Source organism: Danio rerio, chromosome 4, assembly GCF_052040795.2.
Source record: "Danio rerio strain M-AB ecotype USA chromosome 4, GRCz13ab, whole genome shotgun sequence".
NCBI classification, from domain to species: domain Eukaryota; kingdom Metazoa; phylum Chordata; class Actinopteri; order Cypriniformes; family Danionidae; genus Danio; species Danio rerio.
This window is the reverse complement of record NC_141024.2, coordinates 2,120,504-2,138,219: the sequence shown is the minus strand read 5'-3', so window position 1 is coordinate 2,138,219 and position 17,716 is coordinate 2,120,504. Positions and strand designations below refer to the sequence as shown.

At 36.7% G+C, this 17,716-nt stretch overlaps 2 protein-coding genes across 5 annotated transcripts; both read left to right on the top strand.

The window, feature by feature from the left end:
* Positions 1-666: 666 nt before the first annotated feature.
* On the top strand, positions 667-3,837 carry mrpl42 (mitochondrial ribosomal protein L42). The gene is given in 5 exon segments (NM_001327819.1): positions 667-790; positions 979-1,039; positions 3,198-3,282; positions 3,384-3,547; positions 3,646-3,837. Coding segments are annotated over 5 exon segments (435 nt in total). The 5' UTR covers positions 667-711; the 3' UTR covers positions 3,692-3,837.
* Positions 3,838-7,205: 3,368 nt separating this feature from the next.
* Positions 7,206-15,961, top strand: ube2nb (ubiquitin-conjugating enzyme E2Nb). 4 transcript variants are annotated; one of them, NM_200342.1, is given in 4 exon segments: positions 7,206-7,312; positions 8,544-8,790; positions 11,644-11,784; positions 15,193-15,961. In NM_200342.1, coding segments are annotated over 4 exon segments (465 nt in total). In that variant the 5' UTR covers positions 7,206-7,282; the 3' UTR covers positions 15,240-15,961.
* Positions 15,962-17,716: the final 1,755 nt, after the last annotated feature.

Sequence of the window (17,716 nt, the reverse complement as noted above, 5' to 3'; positions counted from 1 at the left end):
TTATTATTTTAGTGTTGATAATGTTTACAGTGCACCTGCATTTTAAACATCCTTTGTTTTTATATATATATAACTTTAGTCTATTAACTACAAATTAAGTTTAAGAAGAATGATTTAAAAATGAATTGGGGATTCAACTCCGTTGATTACGAAGCAGAAATCAGAATCGATCATTTTAATTAGATTTGCCCCTCAGTGTGGAAGGTTTTATAAATTACATATGTTCAGTGTTTTTAACGTGTTTTGCTTATAACACAAATAAGATTTGTTCTATATGACTTTAAATCCTTAAACAAGACACACTAAAATATTTACTTATTTTTTTTATAAACTGATTTATATTAGTTATAATTTTATACATTTGTATTTATTAGTAGCATTAATTTTATTTATTTGTTTGATACCATAGACTTATACTGTGGTTTCAAATGGTTCTGACAGCTCTGCCTGTCCCCACCCGAAGGAATAATTGTGTAGCGCAATGGATTAAACGCGTGTAAAAGTCACTCAAATTCCTGGGTTTATTAGAAGTCACCTTGCAAGATAATTTAATTTATAAACAAACGCGTGAACAGAAAAACAACACACAGAATACAAACACATATTAATACAACGCTGCAGACCGAAAGCATGTGTGTTCGTATTCTTCGCACATCCGGTTTTTAACATTTATTTCCGTTCTACATAATATTGGTACTGTTAGCAGTAAGCATGGCGTCGGGTCACATCAGCAGACTAGCAAAGCTGTTTACCTCAGTCAACCCCATTAAACATATAAAACCCTTCAGAGGTGAGCTGTCATAATACTCTTTATATCCTGAAATCATTTGTTATGCAGCTACTGTACATGTGTGTAATCAGGTGCACTTGAGTAAACGACTGCCCTACTGTATAACCTACAGCACCTACAGGGACATTATCTGACTGCATTGACTGTTTTGTTTACTGTTTGTGTTTGTTTTCTGCCAATTTTATCAGGATTATTTTTGTCATCTGTCAGCAAATCTACTGTTGGAGGATCATCCATTCACGACGACAGGTCAGTGTTGCACAGACACTTTAAACATGAGTATATTGGACGTGTTTATATATTGTAATTTAAGTTTGTATCTTAATTTAAATGTGCACTTCATTTGATAAGCACAAAGAAAGGCTCACGTATAGAATTGAGGTAAAGTTGGTTTTATATTCACACATTCAAACTTTCTCCCTAATGATATAATTTCACAGAAACATTTGCAAATTGTAAATAGTGAAATCATATTAGCTCATTTACCTGCGCTGGAGCTTATCAGTATAAATGTCCCACTTTTTCATCTATTTTTTTATCTGAACAATTTTTTTATATCTGGGAAGGCAATTTGGGAGGCTGTAATGTTTTACTGAAGGTCTGTTATGTAAGTTTGAGTATCAGTGATGGGTAAAATTGACCCCATGGCGGTTCTAGTGTTAAATCGCTGATATAATTTCTATTTTGCCCTCATTACTCTTAATTATTTTAACTATTATATCTATCATCAGATCAGATATGACCTATTTATATTATTTTTGTTTTGATTTCTGTTGTTTTTTTCTCTTTATTAGTACCATTGTAAATAATCTAATAAATGTTGTTTTCTAAATTGATCTCCCTGTTATACAATAAATGATAAAAAAGGTAACACTTTACAATAAGGTTCATAAGTTAATGCATTTACTAACATTAACCAATCATGAACAACACATGTACAGCATCTATTAATCATATTTGAACATTTACTAATGCATTATTAACATCCAAACTCATGCTTGTTAACATTAGTTAATGCACCGTGAGTTAACATGAACTAACAATGAACAACTGTGTTTTCATTAACTAATGGTAACTAACATGAACAAATACTGTAGTAAATGTATTGTTCATTGTTTGTTCATGTTAGTAAATGCATTAAGTAACATTAACTAATGAACCTTATTGTAAAGTGTGACCAAAAAAAATTATATTTGGTTCTCGCGTTCACAAAGGTGTAAACAATCATGATAACTACTGAACACTCTGATTGTTCTGTGGTTATGATAACCATCCGACAAACTAATCCAGATAACAATAGTGCTTAAAATCTAATTAAATCTCATAATTAAATATAAAATGAGGTGTGTAACTCTAAAAAGGTCCATATTTTGAGAAAAAAAGAACCACCCCTGAACTACGAGCCTGAACTGTACACTTATTTTGGTACTGTTACTACCCAAAAAAAAAATATTTTGGGGTAACTTTTGCAAATTTGTGATGAGTTTATATATTCCAGTTTTTCTTTGTTTTGGGAAAATGTGTTGTTTGCTTTTATTGATACAGACAAGTATCAGTGATGGGTAAAATTGACCCCATGGCGGTTCTAGTGTTAAATCGCTGATATAATTTCTATTTTGCCCTCATTACTCTTAATTATTTTAACTATTATATCTATCATCAGATCAGATATGACCTATTGATATTTTTGTTATGATTTCTGTTGTTATTTTTTCCTTTTATTGGTACCATTGTAAATAATCTAATAAAAGGTGTTTTCTAAATGCATCTTCCTGTTATACAATAAATGATTTAAAAAACATATGTTATTTGGTTCTCGCATTCACAGAGGCGTAAACTATCAGGATAACTACTGAACATCTGATCATAAGTTTTTACACTTTAAAGAAGCTTGTCAGAACGGTCCAGGTATTACTGTTGTTGTAATTGTGTTATTGAGCATCATTAACACACCGCAAAACTTACTTAGAAATATAGTTTTGTTTTGTTTTTTGGAAATAATGCATTAGAATTAAGCAAGTTTTTGTGGTAAAACAAGCAAATTAATATGATTTAAAGCTGAAAACCAAAAGATTACTTTGCTTCCTCCATTGGCAGATTATTTAGCTTCTTTTAAGGAAAAACGGACTTAATTTGTACATATTATTTCTGAAAACAACACATTATTTCACTTGTCAATAAGAATTTTTAGATTTTAGAAACAAGACATTTCCCAGAGACAGGTTGGGAGGGCATCCGCTATGTAAAAAATGTGCTGGATGGGTTGGCGGTTCATTCCGCTGTGGCGACCATGGATTAATAAAGGGAGTAAGCCGACAAGAAAATGAATGAGAAACAAGACAAAAACTCAGCGTATGTGTAATGCATAAATATGCGTGCATTAAAATGTGTTGCTTCTTTAATATAGCAATGTGGAAATCGCTGTGACATCTGATGGAAACACAATAGTATGTTTTCATCCAGCAGATGACGTTCCCTATGAGCTCACGCAGGTGCGTGTGTAAACTTATTTAACTTTAAATGCATTAATCTTCATGCATGTGCAGAATTATGTGAAAGTCTTCACACTGATGTTTGTGCTTTGTTGGTTTAGCCTATCGTCAGACCAGACGCCATCAGCGGTCATGCAGAAACACATGAACAAGTGCTCAAAGACAGACTCGGTAAAGCTGTTCTAGCAGACAAAAAGGCTCCGACTATTGAAGAGCTCAGTAAGATGTTTTACACAACCAAACACCGCTGGTACCCTGTCGGACAGTAAGTTTTCAGTCTGTACAATACAAAAATATAATCGTTTCGCTCTGTTACAAGTGATGTGCTGATTAAATGGTTTGTGTTTTCTCTTTCTCTGACAGATTTCACAACAGACGCAGGAAACTAAATCCACCCAAAGACCGATAGATCTGGATTTGTTTGTGTTTTCTGTATTCTTGTGCATGCACTGACTCAATAAATCCTTTGTTTAGCTGTTGCTGCAGACATTTGTGTCATATAATTTGTTCATGATCAATTAAACACCATTAAAAAAAGCATTCAATATTTAAAAACAGAAATCAATGATATTTTTAATCTTCATATTCCTGGATCATTTAAAGTATTTTATCTAGAAGATACTCCTATTAATCTTAAAAAGGAAGGTAGATGTCTATTTAAGATATTTTTTGGCAACAAGAAAAATTGCTATAACTGGAAATGGTATAAGAAGAGCCACCAACTATAGATGAATGGTTCAAAATTAAAGCAGAAGTTAAGGAAATTTTCCCAGAGATGGGTTGCGGCTGAAAAAGCATCCGCTGCGTAAAAAAACGTGCATTTAATATTTAAAAACAGAAATGGTGCACTCCGCCATCGATGATATTTTTGATCTTCATATTCCTGGATCATTTGAAGTACTTTATCTAGAAGATACTCCTAATAATCTTAAATAAGGAGGTGTTGTAAAAAAAAATAAATGAGTGAAAAGAAGAGAGAACCCAGTCCAGGAGACTCGAAACAAGCAGAATTCCTTTATTGAGACGTGTTGGTTAATCTGCTGTGTCTACAAGAGCCTACTAGAGGTCCGCAGTCTGCAAGCTCTATCAAGAGTCTGTCACAAGTCTCTCACAAGTCTGAATTAAGACAAAGATTTCATGTCTATATTGTGCATTATAGCATGCAAATTAAGAGTTGTGGTTGGCAGGGTAAACTGCTTTTTCAGGCCTGGTCTCATCGTGTTCTGGAGACAGAAACCGCCTGACCAGTTGATCGAAAAGAGAAAACGATAGACACGACCATGCTGTGAAACTGACAATTTGCATTACTTTGGAGACAGACAGGGTTCAGGAAAACCAAGACATTTTAAGGTCCGTCACACCCTAAAAACAACTTTTCTGTTATATATATAGATGATATAAATTTATATTTCCACAAAGGTAAATGTCTATTTAAGATATTTTTAGCAAAAAGAAAAAAAGCTATAACCGGAAATGGTATACGAAGAGCAACCAACTATAGATGAATGGTTAAAAATTTTAGCAGAAGTTAGGGAAATTTTCCCAGAGATGGGTTGCGGCTAAAAGGGCATGTGTTGCGTAAAAAACGTGCTGGATGGGTTGGCGGTTCATTCCGCTGTGGTGACCCCAGATTGATAAAGGGACTAAGCTGAAAAGAAGATAAATGAATGAAAGTTAAGGAAATGGAAAAAATGACACATGCACTTTCATTACAATTAGAGACCTTTAAAAGAAATGGAGTAAATGGCTGGCTTTCTCCTCAACGACAGAGAGGGGTCTGAATGCAGACCTGGTGCAGTGCAATCTGAGCTGCATCCAATGCTTTTTAATGCGCCCACCAAACCCCACCCCTAACCCTGCCCTTCACAGTGACGTCCTTCACTCCATTGAGTGCATTGTGTCTGATAGTGAATCGCTGAGTGATGCAATCTCAGCTTGCATCATAATAAAGGCTGCATCCAGACACTATTGCAACGACAATATAATTATTTATAATTGAACATTTACATAACTAAGAGGTTATGTTGTGAAAATGTTTGGCAATCTTTTATGATATTTTATGCTTATTTATTTGTTTTGATTATGTTAATTTAATATTTTTATATACGTATGTATATGGATATACATGTGTGGAATGGATGTATTTGCCTATATAAGTATGTATATATAGGTATATTTATGTATATATGTATTATTTTTCATTTGTCTGTTTAGTTCCCACTGGTTATATGTTCCTAAAAAATCAATAAAAACTAAGTAAAAAAATTTAATAAATAAATATTTAAAAAAATAATTTAGTTTTTTAATTTAAAAGTAATTTAATTTAGCCTGTAGTTTTCATGTAGCTTAAACTGATGGAAAAATAATAAATAAAGTACATTTAAGAGCTGATTAAAAATGCATTAAATTTGCTGGAACTCCAAATTGAGAAAAGAAAGTATCATGATCTTATATTAGTCATAATAATGTGATTTTAGGACAGTTTAACATTTTTAGAAGAATTTGCTATTTTAAAATATAAACGTAATATAAACAATATTTAAGGTGGTGGGCCTGCAGGAGGATGGTCCCACCAGGTGGAGGTGTTCAAGGATCTTGGGGTTTTGTTTATGAGGAAGGAAAGGATGGAGGTGAGAGGTGTATCGGTGCAGCAGTAATGTGGTCGATGTGCTGCTTTGTTGTGGTAAAGAAGCATCTGAGCCGACAGGCAAAGCTCTAGATTTACCAGTCAATCTACTGTCCTACTATCACTTACGGTCATGAGCTTTGGGTCATGACCGAAAGGACAAGATCTCGGATACAAGCGGCCGAAATGAGTTTCCTTCGCAGGGTGGCACTCTTATGTGAGGAGCTCTGACACTCGGGAGGAGCTCAGAGTAGAGTCGCTGCTCCTCCACATTGAGAGAAGTCAGCTGAGGTCGCTCGGGCATCTGTTTCTGATGCCACCTGGACGCCTACCTAGGGAGGTTTTCCAGGCATGTCCCACCAGGACGAGGCCTCTGAGAAGACCCAGGACACGCTGGAGGGACTATGTCTCTCGGCTGACCAGGAATGCCTCAGGATCCCCCCAGAGGAGCTGGAGGAAGTGTCTTGGGAGAGGGAAGTCTGGGGTTCTCTCTTAAAACTGGTGCCCCTGCGACCCCGCCCCGGAAAAGCGGATGAAAATGCATATTTTCTTGTGTCACTTACATTTTAATTGTCTCAGCCTAGTTAAAATAAAATGTGAAGTCAGAATACTGTTTTATCTAAGTTAAAAATTATTAATACCCTCTTAACCAAAGCAAGTCTATTTATGTAGATATATGTCTACATTTCATCACCTCACAGCAAGAAGGTGGCCCGGGCTGGGTCAGTTGGCATTTCTGTGTGGAGTTTGCATGTTCTCTCCATGTTGGCGGGGGTTTCCTCCGGGTGCTCCGGTTTCCCCCAAAGTCCACAAACAACATGCGCTATAGGAAATTGAATAAGCTAAATTGACCGTAGTCTATGTGTGTGAAAGATTGTGTGGGGGTGTTTCCCAGTGTTGGGTTGCATATAAGGTCCCATATGGGGATCATAAACCAGAACAGCTTTATTGGAAGTAATTTGTCACTACAAAATGAGCTTCCAGAACAAAAATACAGTGTAGACATAAATAGAAATATATATATAATAAATAACAATAGTATTAAAAAGAGAGGGGAACAATGTGCATATGGTATTTAAATATAAATATAAAAATTAAAAAATAAAATAACACACGTTATAAATAGTACAGATGAATTTATGAATAATTGTAGGACTAAGCCGAAAAGAAAATGAATGAACGAATTTATGAATAAGATTATAGAGCGCACACAAAATAAACTTGCATTCAACGCATGGAAACTACATTTCCCAGAAACCCTCACTGAAGCGGATGATGACGGTTTTTTACCGGAAGACTCACGCGCATGCGCTGTCAACCTCAACGCGAGGAGCAGGGAGCGGGCCACGGTGCAAACCGCATTAATAAAACGAGATGGCTGGATTGCCGCGCAGGATTATTAAGGTATATTTCCTGTAATGTTTCTGTTGTCCGATCTGTTAAAGTATTACTTTTTAATGCGTAAATGATGCGTTAAAAATCTGGAAAATGGCACGTGCTGCTGCTCCTGCTGGCCCTGCAGGGAGGCTCCCCGCGCTCACTCTGTAAAACATCAACATTTCAGAACATACTGGGAAATAAGCGTACTATAAAGATGTGTGTTTTGCAGCAAATGTCTTTGCCTTGTAATCTAAGCCAGCAGAGGTGCATTTCTGTCAGCTGATGATGGTCTGGGTGTGTTTGAGCCTCTGCAGGACACATGAACGTGTTTACAGATGCAGAAATTACATTAAACGCCGGACAAACAGACTTGATGATGAGATACTGAGAGCTATGCAGTAATCAGAGTGTACATGCCAACAGGGCGTGCCTTCAACTGCATTGAGAGTCAACATATGGTTATTCAATCAGTGCTTAGATTGTGTTTTGTTTGTTTTCCTAATATTTCATAGCGTATATTATTATTATGGTCATATCTGATTCACACTGCAGCTAAAAACTGCCCGGAAGTGACAGTATGATTGACTTAATTTGACCATCTACAATTCATTTTGTTTTGACGTGCTATTTGGTTGGTCTATTTTATATTACACTAGTCATGAAATTAAATGTACCCCTTTTTTCAATAAATGGTTGTTCATTAATTAAAGGGGTCCTATTATGTCCCCTTTTGCAAGTTGTAAAATAACTGTATAATGTCACCCAGAGTATGGGAAATTTCAAAATACCACACTAAAATTGTTTTATAGCTCTCTGAAACGGACCATTTTAGGCTTTGATGCTAATTGTGCTGTTGTGGTGACTGTCGCTTTAAATTCAAATGAGATCGTGCTCTTTTCAAAAGAGGGTGGGGCTACAGATGCCTATGAGTCAGCATAGTGGTACCTATAGTGGTAAACAAGACTAATGTCCTATGCTAATGAGGGAAAGATGATCACCAGTGGGCGGGGCTTTCCCCATTTATGACATGTACAAAGAGAGAATGTCAATCAAAGTGTTTCTGCAGATGGTTTTTATCAAGTGTGTTCATCAGCTCACCAAAAACAAACCCGTTAGCATATATAGTGGACTGTAAATCAAGTGATTTTAATATATATATAAAAAAAAAAAGATGGCACACACTTGAATTCAGCTGATTTCTGTGAAACAAACTTATCTTCATGCATTGTTTTCTCACTTGCATGTGTTTGTACAGGAGACGCAGCGCTTGTTAGCCGAGCCTGTGCCAGGAATCAAAGCGGAGCCAGATGAGGGGAACGCTCGTTATTTCCATGTGGTCATCGCTGGTCCGCAGGATTCACCATTTGAGGGCGGGACTTTCAAACTGGAGCTGTTCCTCCCAGAGGAGTATCCCATGGCGGCTCCAAAGGTCCGATTTATGACCAAAATCTACCATCCCAATGTGGACAAACTGGGCAGGATCTGTCTGGACATCCTGAAAGGTGATTATAGTGTGTTCAGCTAACTCTGTAAAGCCAGATAAAAGAAAAATAAAATATGGGACCTTCAGATAGATAGTATAAAGAGTTTGCACATAAGTTGGCTTTTAGTGCTTGTGTAATATTATATGGTCAAAATTAATACAACAAATGAACTAATAAATCTTTTTCTTAAGACGCAAGATGTTTTAGAGGCTCTGGAAAATCATTCCACCTCTGAGGAACACTGAAAGTAAAGGTTCTGGAAAAAGCATTATTCAAAAGCCTGATTGATAATTGATCCTAATTTGTTTTAAATTGACTAATGAGGACGAGGAAATCGCTCGTTGTTTTCATGTGGAAATAAATTATTCAGTCCAGTGATTTAACTCAAAATATATCTGAAAAATGTCACCGTTATCTTTACATTTATACTGCAGATAAATTAATATAAAATATATAGTATATGTTAATATTACCTTTCGACACAGAACATGTAAGGTGTTTGCACATATGTTTACTATTAGTGCTTATGTAGTATGATATTGTCAGAATAAGAAGGAAAGTCTGTTTAGTTTGCTCAGTTTGGACCACTGAATAAAACTATGTAATGTATTTATAGTTTCTGACATTCATTTGATCAAAAATATTCTGATTCATGTAAATCAGCGAGTTCTTGCAATAATTGCACGAGTATCACTCTGTATCTACACTAATGTATTGGGAAAAGTTAAATGCTTGCTTTTATGATTAAATAAACAACATATATCTTTCTCTTAACATTTGAGATGTGTTATGCTGTGTTCACACCAGATGCGGAACGCGCGGATAAATCGCGCTATTCGTGCGTAAATTGCCGTGTGAACATTTGAGGTTACTCGCTTCATTCGCGCGTCAAATCTGCTACATTCGCGTGTCAAATTAACTTCAGAACAGACGCGGATTCGCGTGATGGGCAGGGCTTCTGTCTGCCCGGTGACTGTAGCTTCATAGCTAAATGGCTAACATGGATTTTATGAAGAAAATAACAGTGTTTATGTACTTTATGAAGGCTGAAAACAGCGTTGATACGTTTAGGGTCGTGTCTGAATCCACTACACGCTTTCAGAGGTGCATCCAGCTCTGTGAGCTCATAAACTCCTCCAGAAACTGAACCTGGATCACGGAGGCTTTCAACGGTGCTTCTGACTGAGCCAAGCCCAGTTTGATGACTTGTTGTCGGTGTCGCCTGGAGGATTTCCCCTGGGACACCATCAACAGGTTCTACGTCACAATCACGCCCCCACAAGAGCAAGCTTCTGATTGGTTAACGCGGCGCGAATGTCCGCTGAAGTTCAGATTTTCGAACTCGAGAGATTCGTGCAAAACGCTCGTTAAGCACGTCAAACACGCAAAACGCAAATCGTGCTATTTGTTTTGCGCAATTTGCATCATTCGCTCCGCGCCACAGGATGTCTATTCACGCTTTGCATTGACTTAACATGTAAATCACTCGCGCTTGACGCGTGTGACGCATCTGGTGTGAACGCAGCATAAGAGGCTCTGGAAAATCAGTCCACCACTGAGAAACAGAGAAAGTAAAGGTTCTGGAAAAACATTATTCAAAAGCCTGAACATCATAATTGATCTTATTTTCTTTTAAATGAAGTAGGACTAATGAGGACGAGGGAAGCGCTCGTTGTTTCTATGTGGAAATAAATTATTCAGTCCAGTGATTTATCTTAAAATATATTTTAAAAATGTCTTATCTTTACATTTATAAGACAGATAAATTAAACAATATCAGATAAATAGTATATATATATATATATATATATATATATATATATATATATATATATATATATATATATATTTTTTTTTTTTTTTTTTTTTACCTTTCGACAGATAGAATATGTAAGAAGTTTTCACATTTGTTGACTATTAGTGCGTATGTAATATGATATTGTCAGAATTAGAAGGAAAGACTGATTAGTTTGCTCAGTTTGGACCTCTAAATAGATTTATGTAATATATTTATAGTTTCTGACATTTATTTGATCATATAAATTGCATGAGTATCACTCTGTATCTACAATAACGTATTGGGAAAATTTAAATGCTTGGTTTTATGATCAAAAAACAACATCAAATCAAAGCAAAACAAATCACTTTTATTTTCACATCAGCAGCAGCACGTGTGCTATGAAGAGAAGCTTATGTGCTGGCTCCAGACAGTACAAAATACAGTGCAAATACAACGACAGTGTGAAATTGACAGCGATGTGTACAATGAATGGGCGTCCACATAGTTGTAGGCAGTATTGTTTCAAGTATGGATTGGTTAAAGTGCAGTGCATGCTACATATAGATGGTGTGCAGTGAGGGGTATGGAAGAGTCTGTGTGGGGTGTGTCAAGTGTTCATCAGCCTGATAGTCTGAGGGAAGAAACTTTCCTTCAGCCGGCCGGTGCGTGAACGGATGCTGCAGAAGGAAAGTTTCTTCCCTCAGACTATCAGGCTGATGAACACTTAACATATATCATTACATATATCTTTTTCTTAAGATTTAGGATGTATTAGAGGCTCTGGAAAATCAGTCCACCCCTGAGGAACAGAGAAAGTAAAGGTTCTGGAAATAAACATTATTTGAAAGCCTGATGATCGTTATTGATTCTCGTTTATTTAACGAGGTATGACAAATAAAGCTATTTTATCCAGTGTTTATTTTGAAATGTTATTAACAACTTCAAGGGTATTCTCTTATTTATTTAGGACTTCATAGCAAAAAGACATGTACCTTGAGCTGTAGGTGGAAGTTTGTGCAGTGTTTGTTAAAAATAGTTTTGCTCAATCCTGTAATTTTATTATCCTCATTGAGCTCTTGTTTCTCTTGTAGATAAATGGTCTCCTGCACTCCAGATTCGTACGGTGCTGCTGTCTATCCAGGCTCTATTAAGCGCTCCAAACCCTGACGATCCACTGGCCAATGATGTAGCCGAACAGTGGAAGAGCAACGAGGCTCAGGCCATCGAGACAGGTGAGATGTACAGTCATGTGTATTTTTATAGCACGTTTATCGTGCACCCAAAGTGCTTCACAATCACAAGGGGGGTCTCTCAACACCACCACTAGCGTGCAGCTCCGCTTGGATGATGCGATGGCAGCTAAAGAACAACAGCACCAGTGCGCTCACCACACAACAGCTATAGGTGGAGTGAAGAGATGGTGACTAGATCTCAACAACAAGGGATAATTATACAAAGGAACTGTTACTGCTCAGAAAATTAAGTGCTTGATTAAGGGGAGAGTGCTTATAATTCTTTATTTTTTATAGAGAGAAGAGTGGTTTCTTCTACAGGTGGTTTGTCAAGCCCACTCACCTGTGTGAAGCACACTTCATGGTTTGTTTTGGGGTTTTAGATTTTTTTTTAAGATATGAAGAGATTGTAACACAGTGTCTTGTACAAAACATTATAAAAATGGATGTTTAGTTAAATATTCATGCAAATAACAAAATATTAGATTGTAAAATAAATGTAGAATCGCTGCACTTCGTGTCTTGCTTCCTAATCTTTAAACAGAATACTATCCAATTTGGAGAATGAAAACGTGACAGCTCAAAGAATGCAGATTGCAACTTAAATATATTTACATATACAGTATTTTCTTTCTATATCACAGTATATTTATATGCACAGAATTATTATCCATCCTGTTTAATTCTTTACCACACAATTTCCCTTCAAATTTTGTTTAACAGAGAGAAGTTTTTCAACACATTTCTAATCATAATAGTTTTAATAACTCATTTCTAATAACTGCTTTCTTTTATCTTTGCCATGATGACAGCACATAATATTTGACTAGATATTCTTCAAGACACTAGTATTCAGCTTAAAGTGACATTTAAAGGCTTAACCAGGTTAAGTCAAAGTGAGCTTTATTGTCAATTCAACCACATGTACAGGACATACAGAGAATCGAAACTGCTTTATTCTCAGACCCTAGGTGCACAACAGCTAATGTCAATACAAAAGGTAGAATTTTAAAGAAAACAAATACAATTACACACACACAATCAAAAATAATATAGGTAAAAATAAAAATTGTATACAGGACAATTACAATTAATGACACATGGCAAGAAGTGCAAACCAGAGATGCAAGCAGTATATAGTGCAAAAAGCTTGTATGATAAAGTGACAGTGTCTTAATAATATACAGGGAGGTAGTATGAGGTAACTAGCAGTCCAATGTTGAACAAAGTGACCAATGTAGATGTGTAAGGCCCCGTTTACATTAATACGGTTTAGTTTTAAAACGCTTAAGTTTTGCTACGGTTAAGCCATCTGTCCACACTACCGAGTTTTCAAGCTTCGAATACGGAGTGTTTTGGTTACACTGAAGAGGCCGTTTTCATTTTAAAACGCTGCAGCTCCGTGTCAGTGTGGATGGGGGAAATTGGAGACATCTGTAAACAGAGGTGTGGCTGCAGACATTCGCCTCTCTGATTGGAGCATTTCCCTCAATATTAAGAAGCCCACACACAGTTCAGTACTGCATCCTCTCCTTGTAAGTTCAGACTTCGCAAGTTTAATATGGAAAACAAACTCCAGAGGACACATCGGGTAAATCTTCAAAGAGAAAAATGCACTTCATAACTTTATTCACATCATCCTGGCTACGTTGTTTCACTTTCTTAACAATATAATGAAAACATGATTAAAGGAACTGCTATTTTGATATTAGCAACTTAACAGACAGCAGAGAAGTTGAGGCGTTGTGCTGCATATATGAGCGTCATCTTCACTGTGTGCATATTTATAACAAAACAGTGCCTATATAACATCACTGCCTTTCATTTTCGTTGAAAATATGAAGCACACCCTCTCTTTTGCTGAATGTCAGTTTTAATAATCAATAATACCCTTTATAAAAGTATAACGTACAATAAGTTTATACATTATAGGACATAAAGGCAAGCAACCAGTCAATATACAGAATGTACATGGTTACATTAGTTATTAGCTTATCTTTGCGCTCAGCCAAAACACCTGAGCACAAGTAATAGATTCAAAGTATGGGGAATATGTCGTCAGATATAGACAACAGGATGATTTAAATATCACGCTTAACAAATATAGTGAGATTAGATCCAGCGGTGGATCCTTGATGAACAGTCAGACGAGCACAGCTCTCATCTGCCTAGATATGCTGCAGTGCATGCCAGAGTGTGTGTGCGGTCACGTGATGTGCGTTTTTAGTGGTGTGGTGTAGATGGAGAGCTGTTCAGAAACGTCAGTGTGTACGCGGTTCGTTTTCATTCTAAAGTGCCGTTTCAAAATGAAAATGTATTAGTGTAAACAGGGCCTAAGAGTGTGCGTTTACATGTGGGCAGGGAAAGGGGAGTGGTGGGAGAGCCAAGAGAAAAACCTTAATTAGGTTAAAGTAATTAGGCAAGTCATTAGCCCCTTTCACACATACAGAACAGGTCCTTTTTGAAAATACCGGAAAATTCGTTCTGGCTATTTTCCGGAAAGAGAAGTTGTAACATTACCGGCAATTTGCCGGAATGCTGCGCTGTGTGAATGCAGAAGGAAGATTGGCGTAATAAGCGCGTGCACGTCTAGAACATGCTGATGTGAGACGTCTGCTTTAGCCAATCACAACAGTCAGACGCATTTACGTCCGCGCGGTTTGTGAGAATAAAAGCCTTTGAATATTTTCCCAGACACATTTAGCTGCTAAAAGTTAGTCAGATCACGTTTATATGTTCTTCTTAATGCCAACTGTGTAAATAATCATCGATGAGATGCTTATGATAAGCCGTTGTTTGTTTACCTTCAAGCTTTGCGTGTGCCTGTGAAACAACCTGTGAGCGCCTGCACACGCACATATTATGAACATCTCGACATGCGAAAGTGATCCTGCGAAAGTTGTTCACAATATTGATCATCCACAGAGTTTGTAATTTAGTCAAATGTTTACAAATACAAGCGCAGCCGTTTAAAGCTCATTTGTGGTGAATGATGTCAGAATTTACCGGTATTTTGGAATGGATGTGTGAATGCTCTTTTCCGGAAAATTTCCGTAACGTCCTCGCATGTGTGAACAGCGCTTTTTTGAATATACCGGTAAAGTCGTTCCGGAAATTTTCCAGATATTTACCGGTATCACTGTGTGAAAGGGGCTATTGTATAACAGTGCTTTGTTCTGGAGACAATCGAAACAAATATTGCTTAAGGGGGCTAATAATATTGACCTTAAAATGGGTTTAAAAAAACAAAAAACTGCTTTTATTCTAGTCGAAACGAACACCATTTGGGAAATATACGATAAAAAGATAACAGGAGGTTGAATAATTTTGACTTCATCTTATTGCATATTTGAGATTTTCTCTCTCTCTCTCTCTCTCTCTCTCTCTCTCTGTCTCTCTCTCTTGCAGCCCGAACATGGACCAGGCTTTATGCCGGCAACAACATTGAAGTTTAGAAAGAAGAAAAGGTGGCGCCAAGTGAGAGAAGTGGAACAATCTCCTCCTGTCTTCTTTTGCATTTAAAGGACACTTTCTCAGACAAAATAAAAAACGTAAACGATAAAATAATACATGATTCAAAAGCATCTACTGCAGCCTATCGGGTGAGTGTTGGTGTGCTCCTGGTTCAGAGCTGATGTTTGCTCCACTATATGCTTTAATCAGGATAATGACGTGTGGTGATGGCCTGGGGGATTTCCCAGCATCCCTTGCGTGGTCACTACACTGGACCCTGTCAGAATGTGTAGTACAGTCCCTATTACAGTCATTAACGCAGTGAATTTCACTGGAAACAGGTTGTAGGCTCCAGGTGTAATGGTTTGTTTGTTTGTTTTTTATGTTATTGGGCGTAGAGGGAGGGCAGGTTAAACGCGGGTTGCATTTATGCTGCTTCTTGGTCAGGGACAAAATGATGTGAATTATTATTATTATTATTATTATTATTACCTTTTTTTTTTACTTTTTCTTTCCTGTGAAACTCTTCAGTTGATTAAAAGCATGTCTAAATTATGTCCTATCTGACAGAACCTGCTCTGACGTCATTGTATTGCAAACAAAACTTGTGTGAGTGTGTGTGTGTGTGGTTTGTGTTTCGGCTGGCGTGGAATCTGTACGAATCGTCTGGGAAAATTGAATCTGTAAATGTTCAGTTTTAGTAAAAATATTTTTTGTTATGTTATTTTGGTTTGTTCTGGTTATTTCTGAGGGTTTATTTGAAGAGGTTTGATTGTTAAGGAAGATCGTTTTAATTTAATTAATTAATTTTCCTTCGGCTTAGTCCCTTTATTCATCAAGTGTCTCCACAACTATTCCAGCTTATGTTTTTACACAGCAGATGCCCTTCCAGTTGCAACACCCATACACACTCACATTCACACACTTTCTTACACTACAGCTGATTTAGTTCATCAATTCCCCTATTGCACATGTGTTTGGACTAGGGATGCAACGATTCTGAAATTTGGTTGTACGATTATAGTCTAAGAAATAATCTCGGTTTCACGGTTATCATGATTATTTGCATTCATTGATTTCAAAACCCCGGTTGTTTAAAACAAAAATTATTCTAAATTTGTTTTCATAGTTCATTTTAAAAGTTCATTTGATTGACTATATAAAAATCAGTGAATACTATTAATGCATTTTTTGGGTGAAATTGCAACTTTTTACTGTCATTTAATGTGTTTTTGGTCATTATCAATGCATCGTTATTGTCTTCAGTCACGCTCATGCCTTGCGCTGACACGCTGGTTCTGCGTGCAGTATGAAAGCTCTAATCTGTTAACATGAATGCCAAAAAAAACACGCTCTGCTCACGCTTGCCATGTGAAACAGGCTTAAGTCTTTCAGCACTCTCCGAAAACACTTTATTAATCCCGGCTGGTGGATCAACACTAGCCGCATGATCGCTCTCATTGGTGCCATTATTTGTAAGTGGGTTTGCAAACCCCAAACTCCATTGCTTCTTCCTCAAACTTCAGCCGTATGCAGTTCCCGCGCTCACAAAAGCCCCGTCATCTCAACTAGGTGTGCCTAAAAAGCGCAAACGTGTTGCGTTGCGTGCGCGTCCCTCCATTGGAAATAACAAACTTGAAGAAGCTTGCCTTAATAGCCTCAGTCATAGTCAGTCCAGTGGTTATTAGTCTCTACTTTAAGTTGCTGCAGTTTTGTTCCGTGCAAAAACACGGTGTTGAGAAGCATTCACGATTAATTAACCGTGACGGATTAAATCGTGATTAATAATGAAACCGGTTAATCGTCACATCCCTAGTTTGGGCTGTGGGGGAACCCGGAGCACCTTGAGGAAATCCACGCCAACACGGGGAGAACATGCAAACTTCACACAGAAATGCCAACAGAACAGAAATATTGATCAGATAAAGGTTTTTATCCGGCAGGCATATGTTGCAATTTTGGCTTTTTTTTTTTTTTTTCCAAATGTTGAGTTTATCTTGCAATCCTTTACATGCAGAAAGTAATTGTTCAAGATAATTGTGCCTTTTAAAATTAATGACAAAGACAACAAATAATATTTATGTTGCACCGAATTTAACTTATTTTAATAAGTTAGTCTGGTTTAAACTAAGTTTAAGTTGTACAATGTTTAACTTAATATTTTTAGTTTGACTTATTAATTTGAGATTACTAGAAAAGTTCTTTTGATTCAATAAAACAATTTAAGGCAGCAATATTTTTTTATTTATTGTTATTTATTTATTAGCAAGATTGTTATTTCTTTTATTCCCATGCAGATATGTTTTCTGACATTTTCCAACTGTAAATAAATGCTTTGAATCTTTACATTAAACCTCTGCTCCTCAGTAGAGAGGTCAGTATTTTAGCCATTTGTCTTTGGACATGCTAATGACGCAATCATTTACATTTGTAAAAAAGGTAAAAGTTGATTGTGAACATGAGATATAAACTTTTTTAT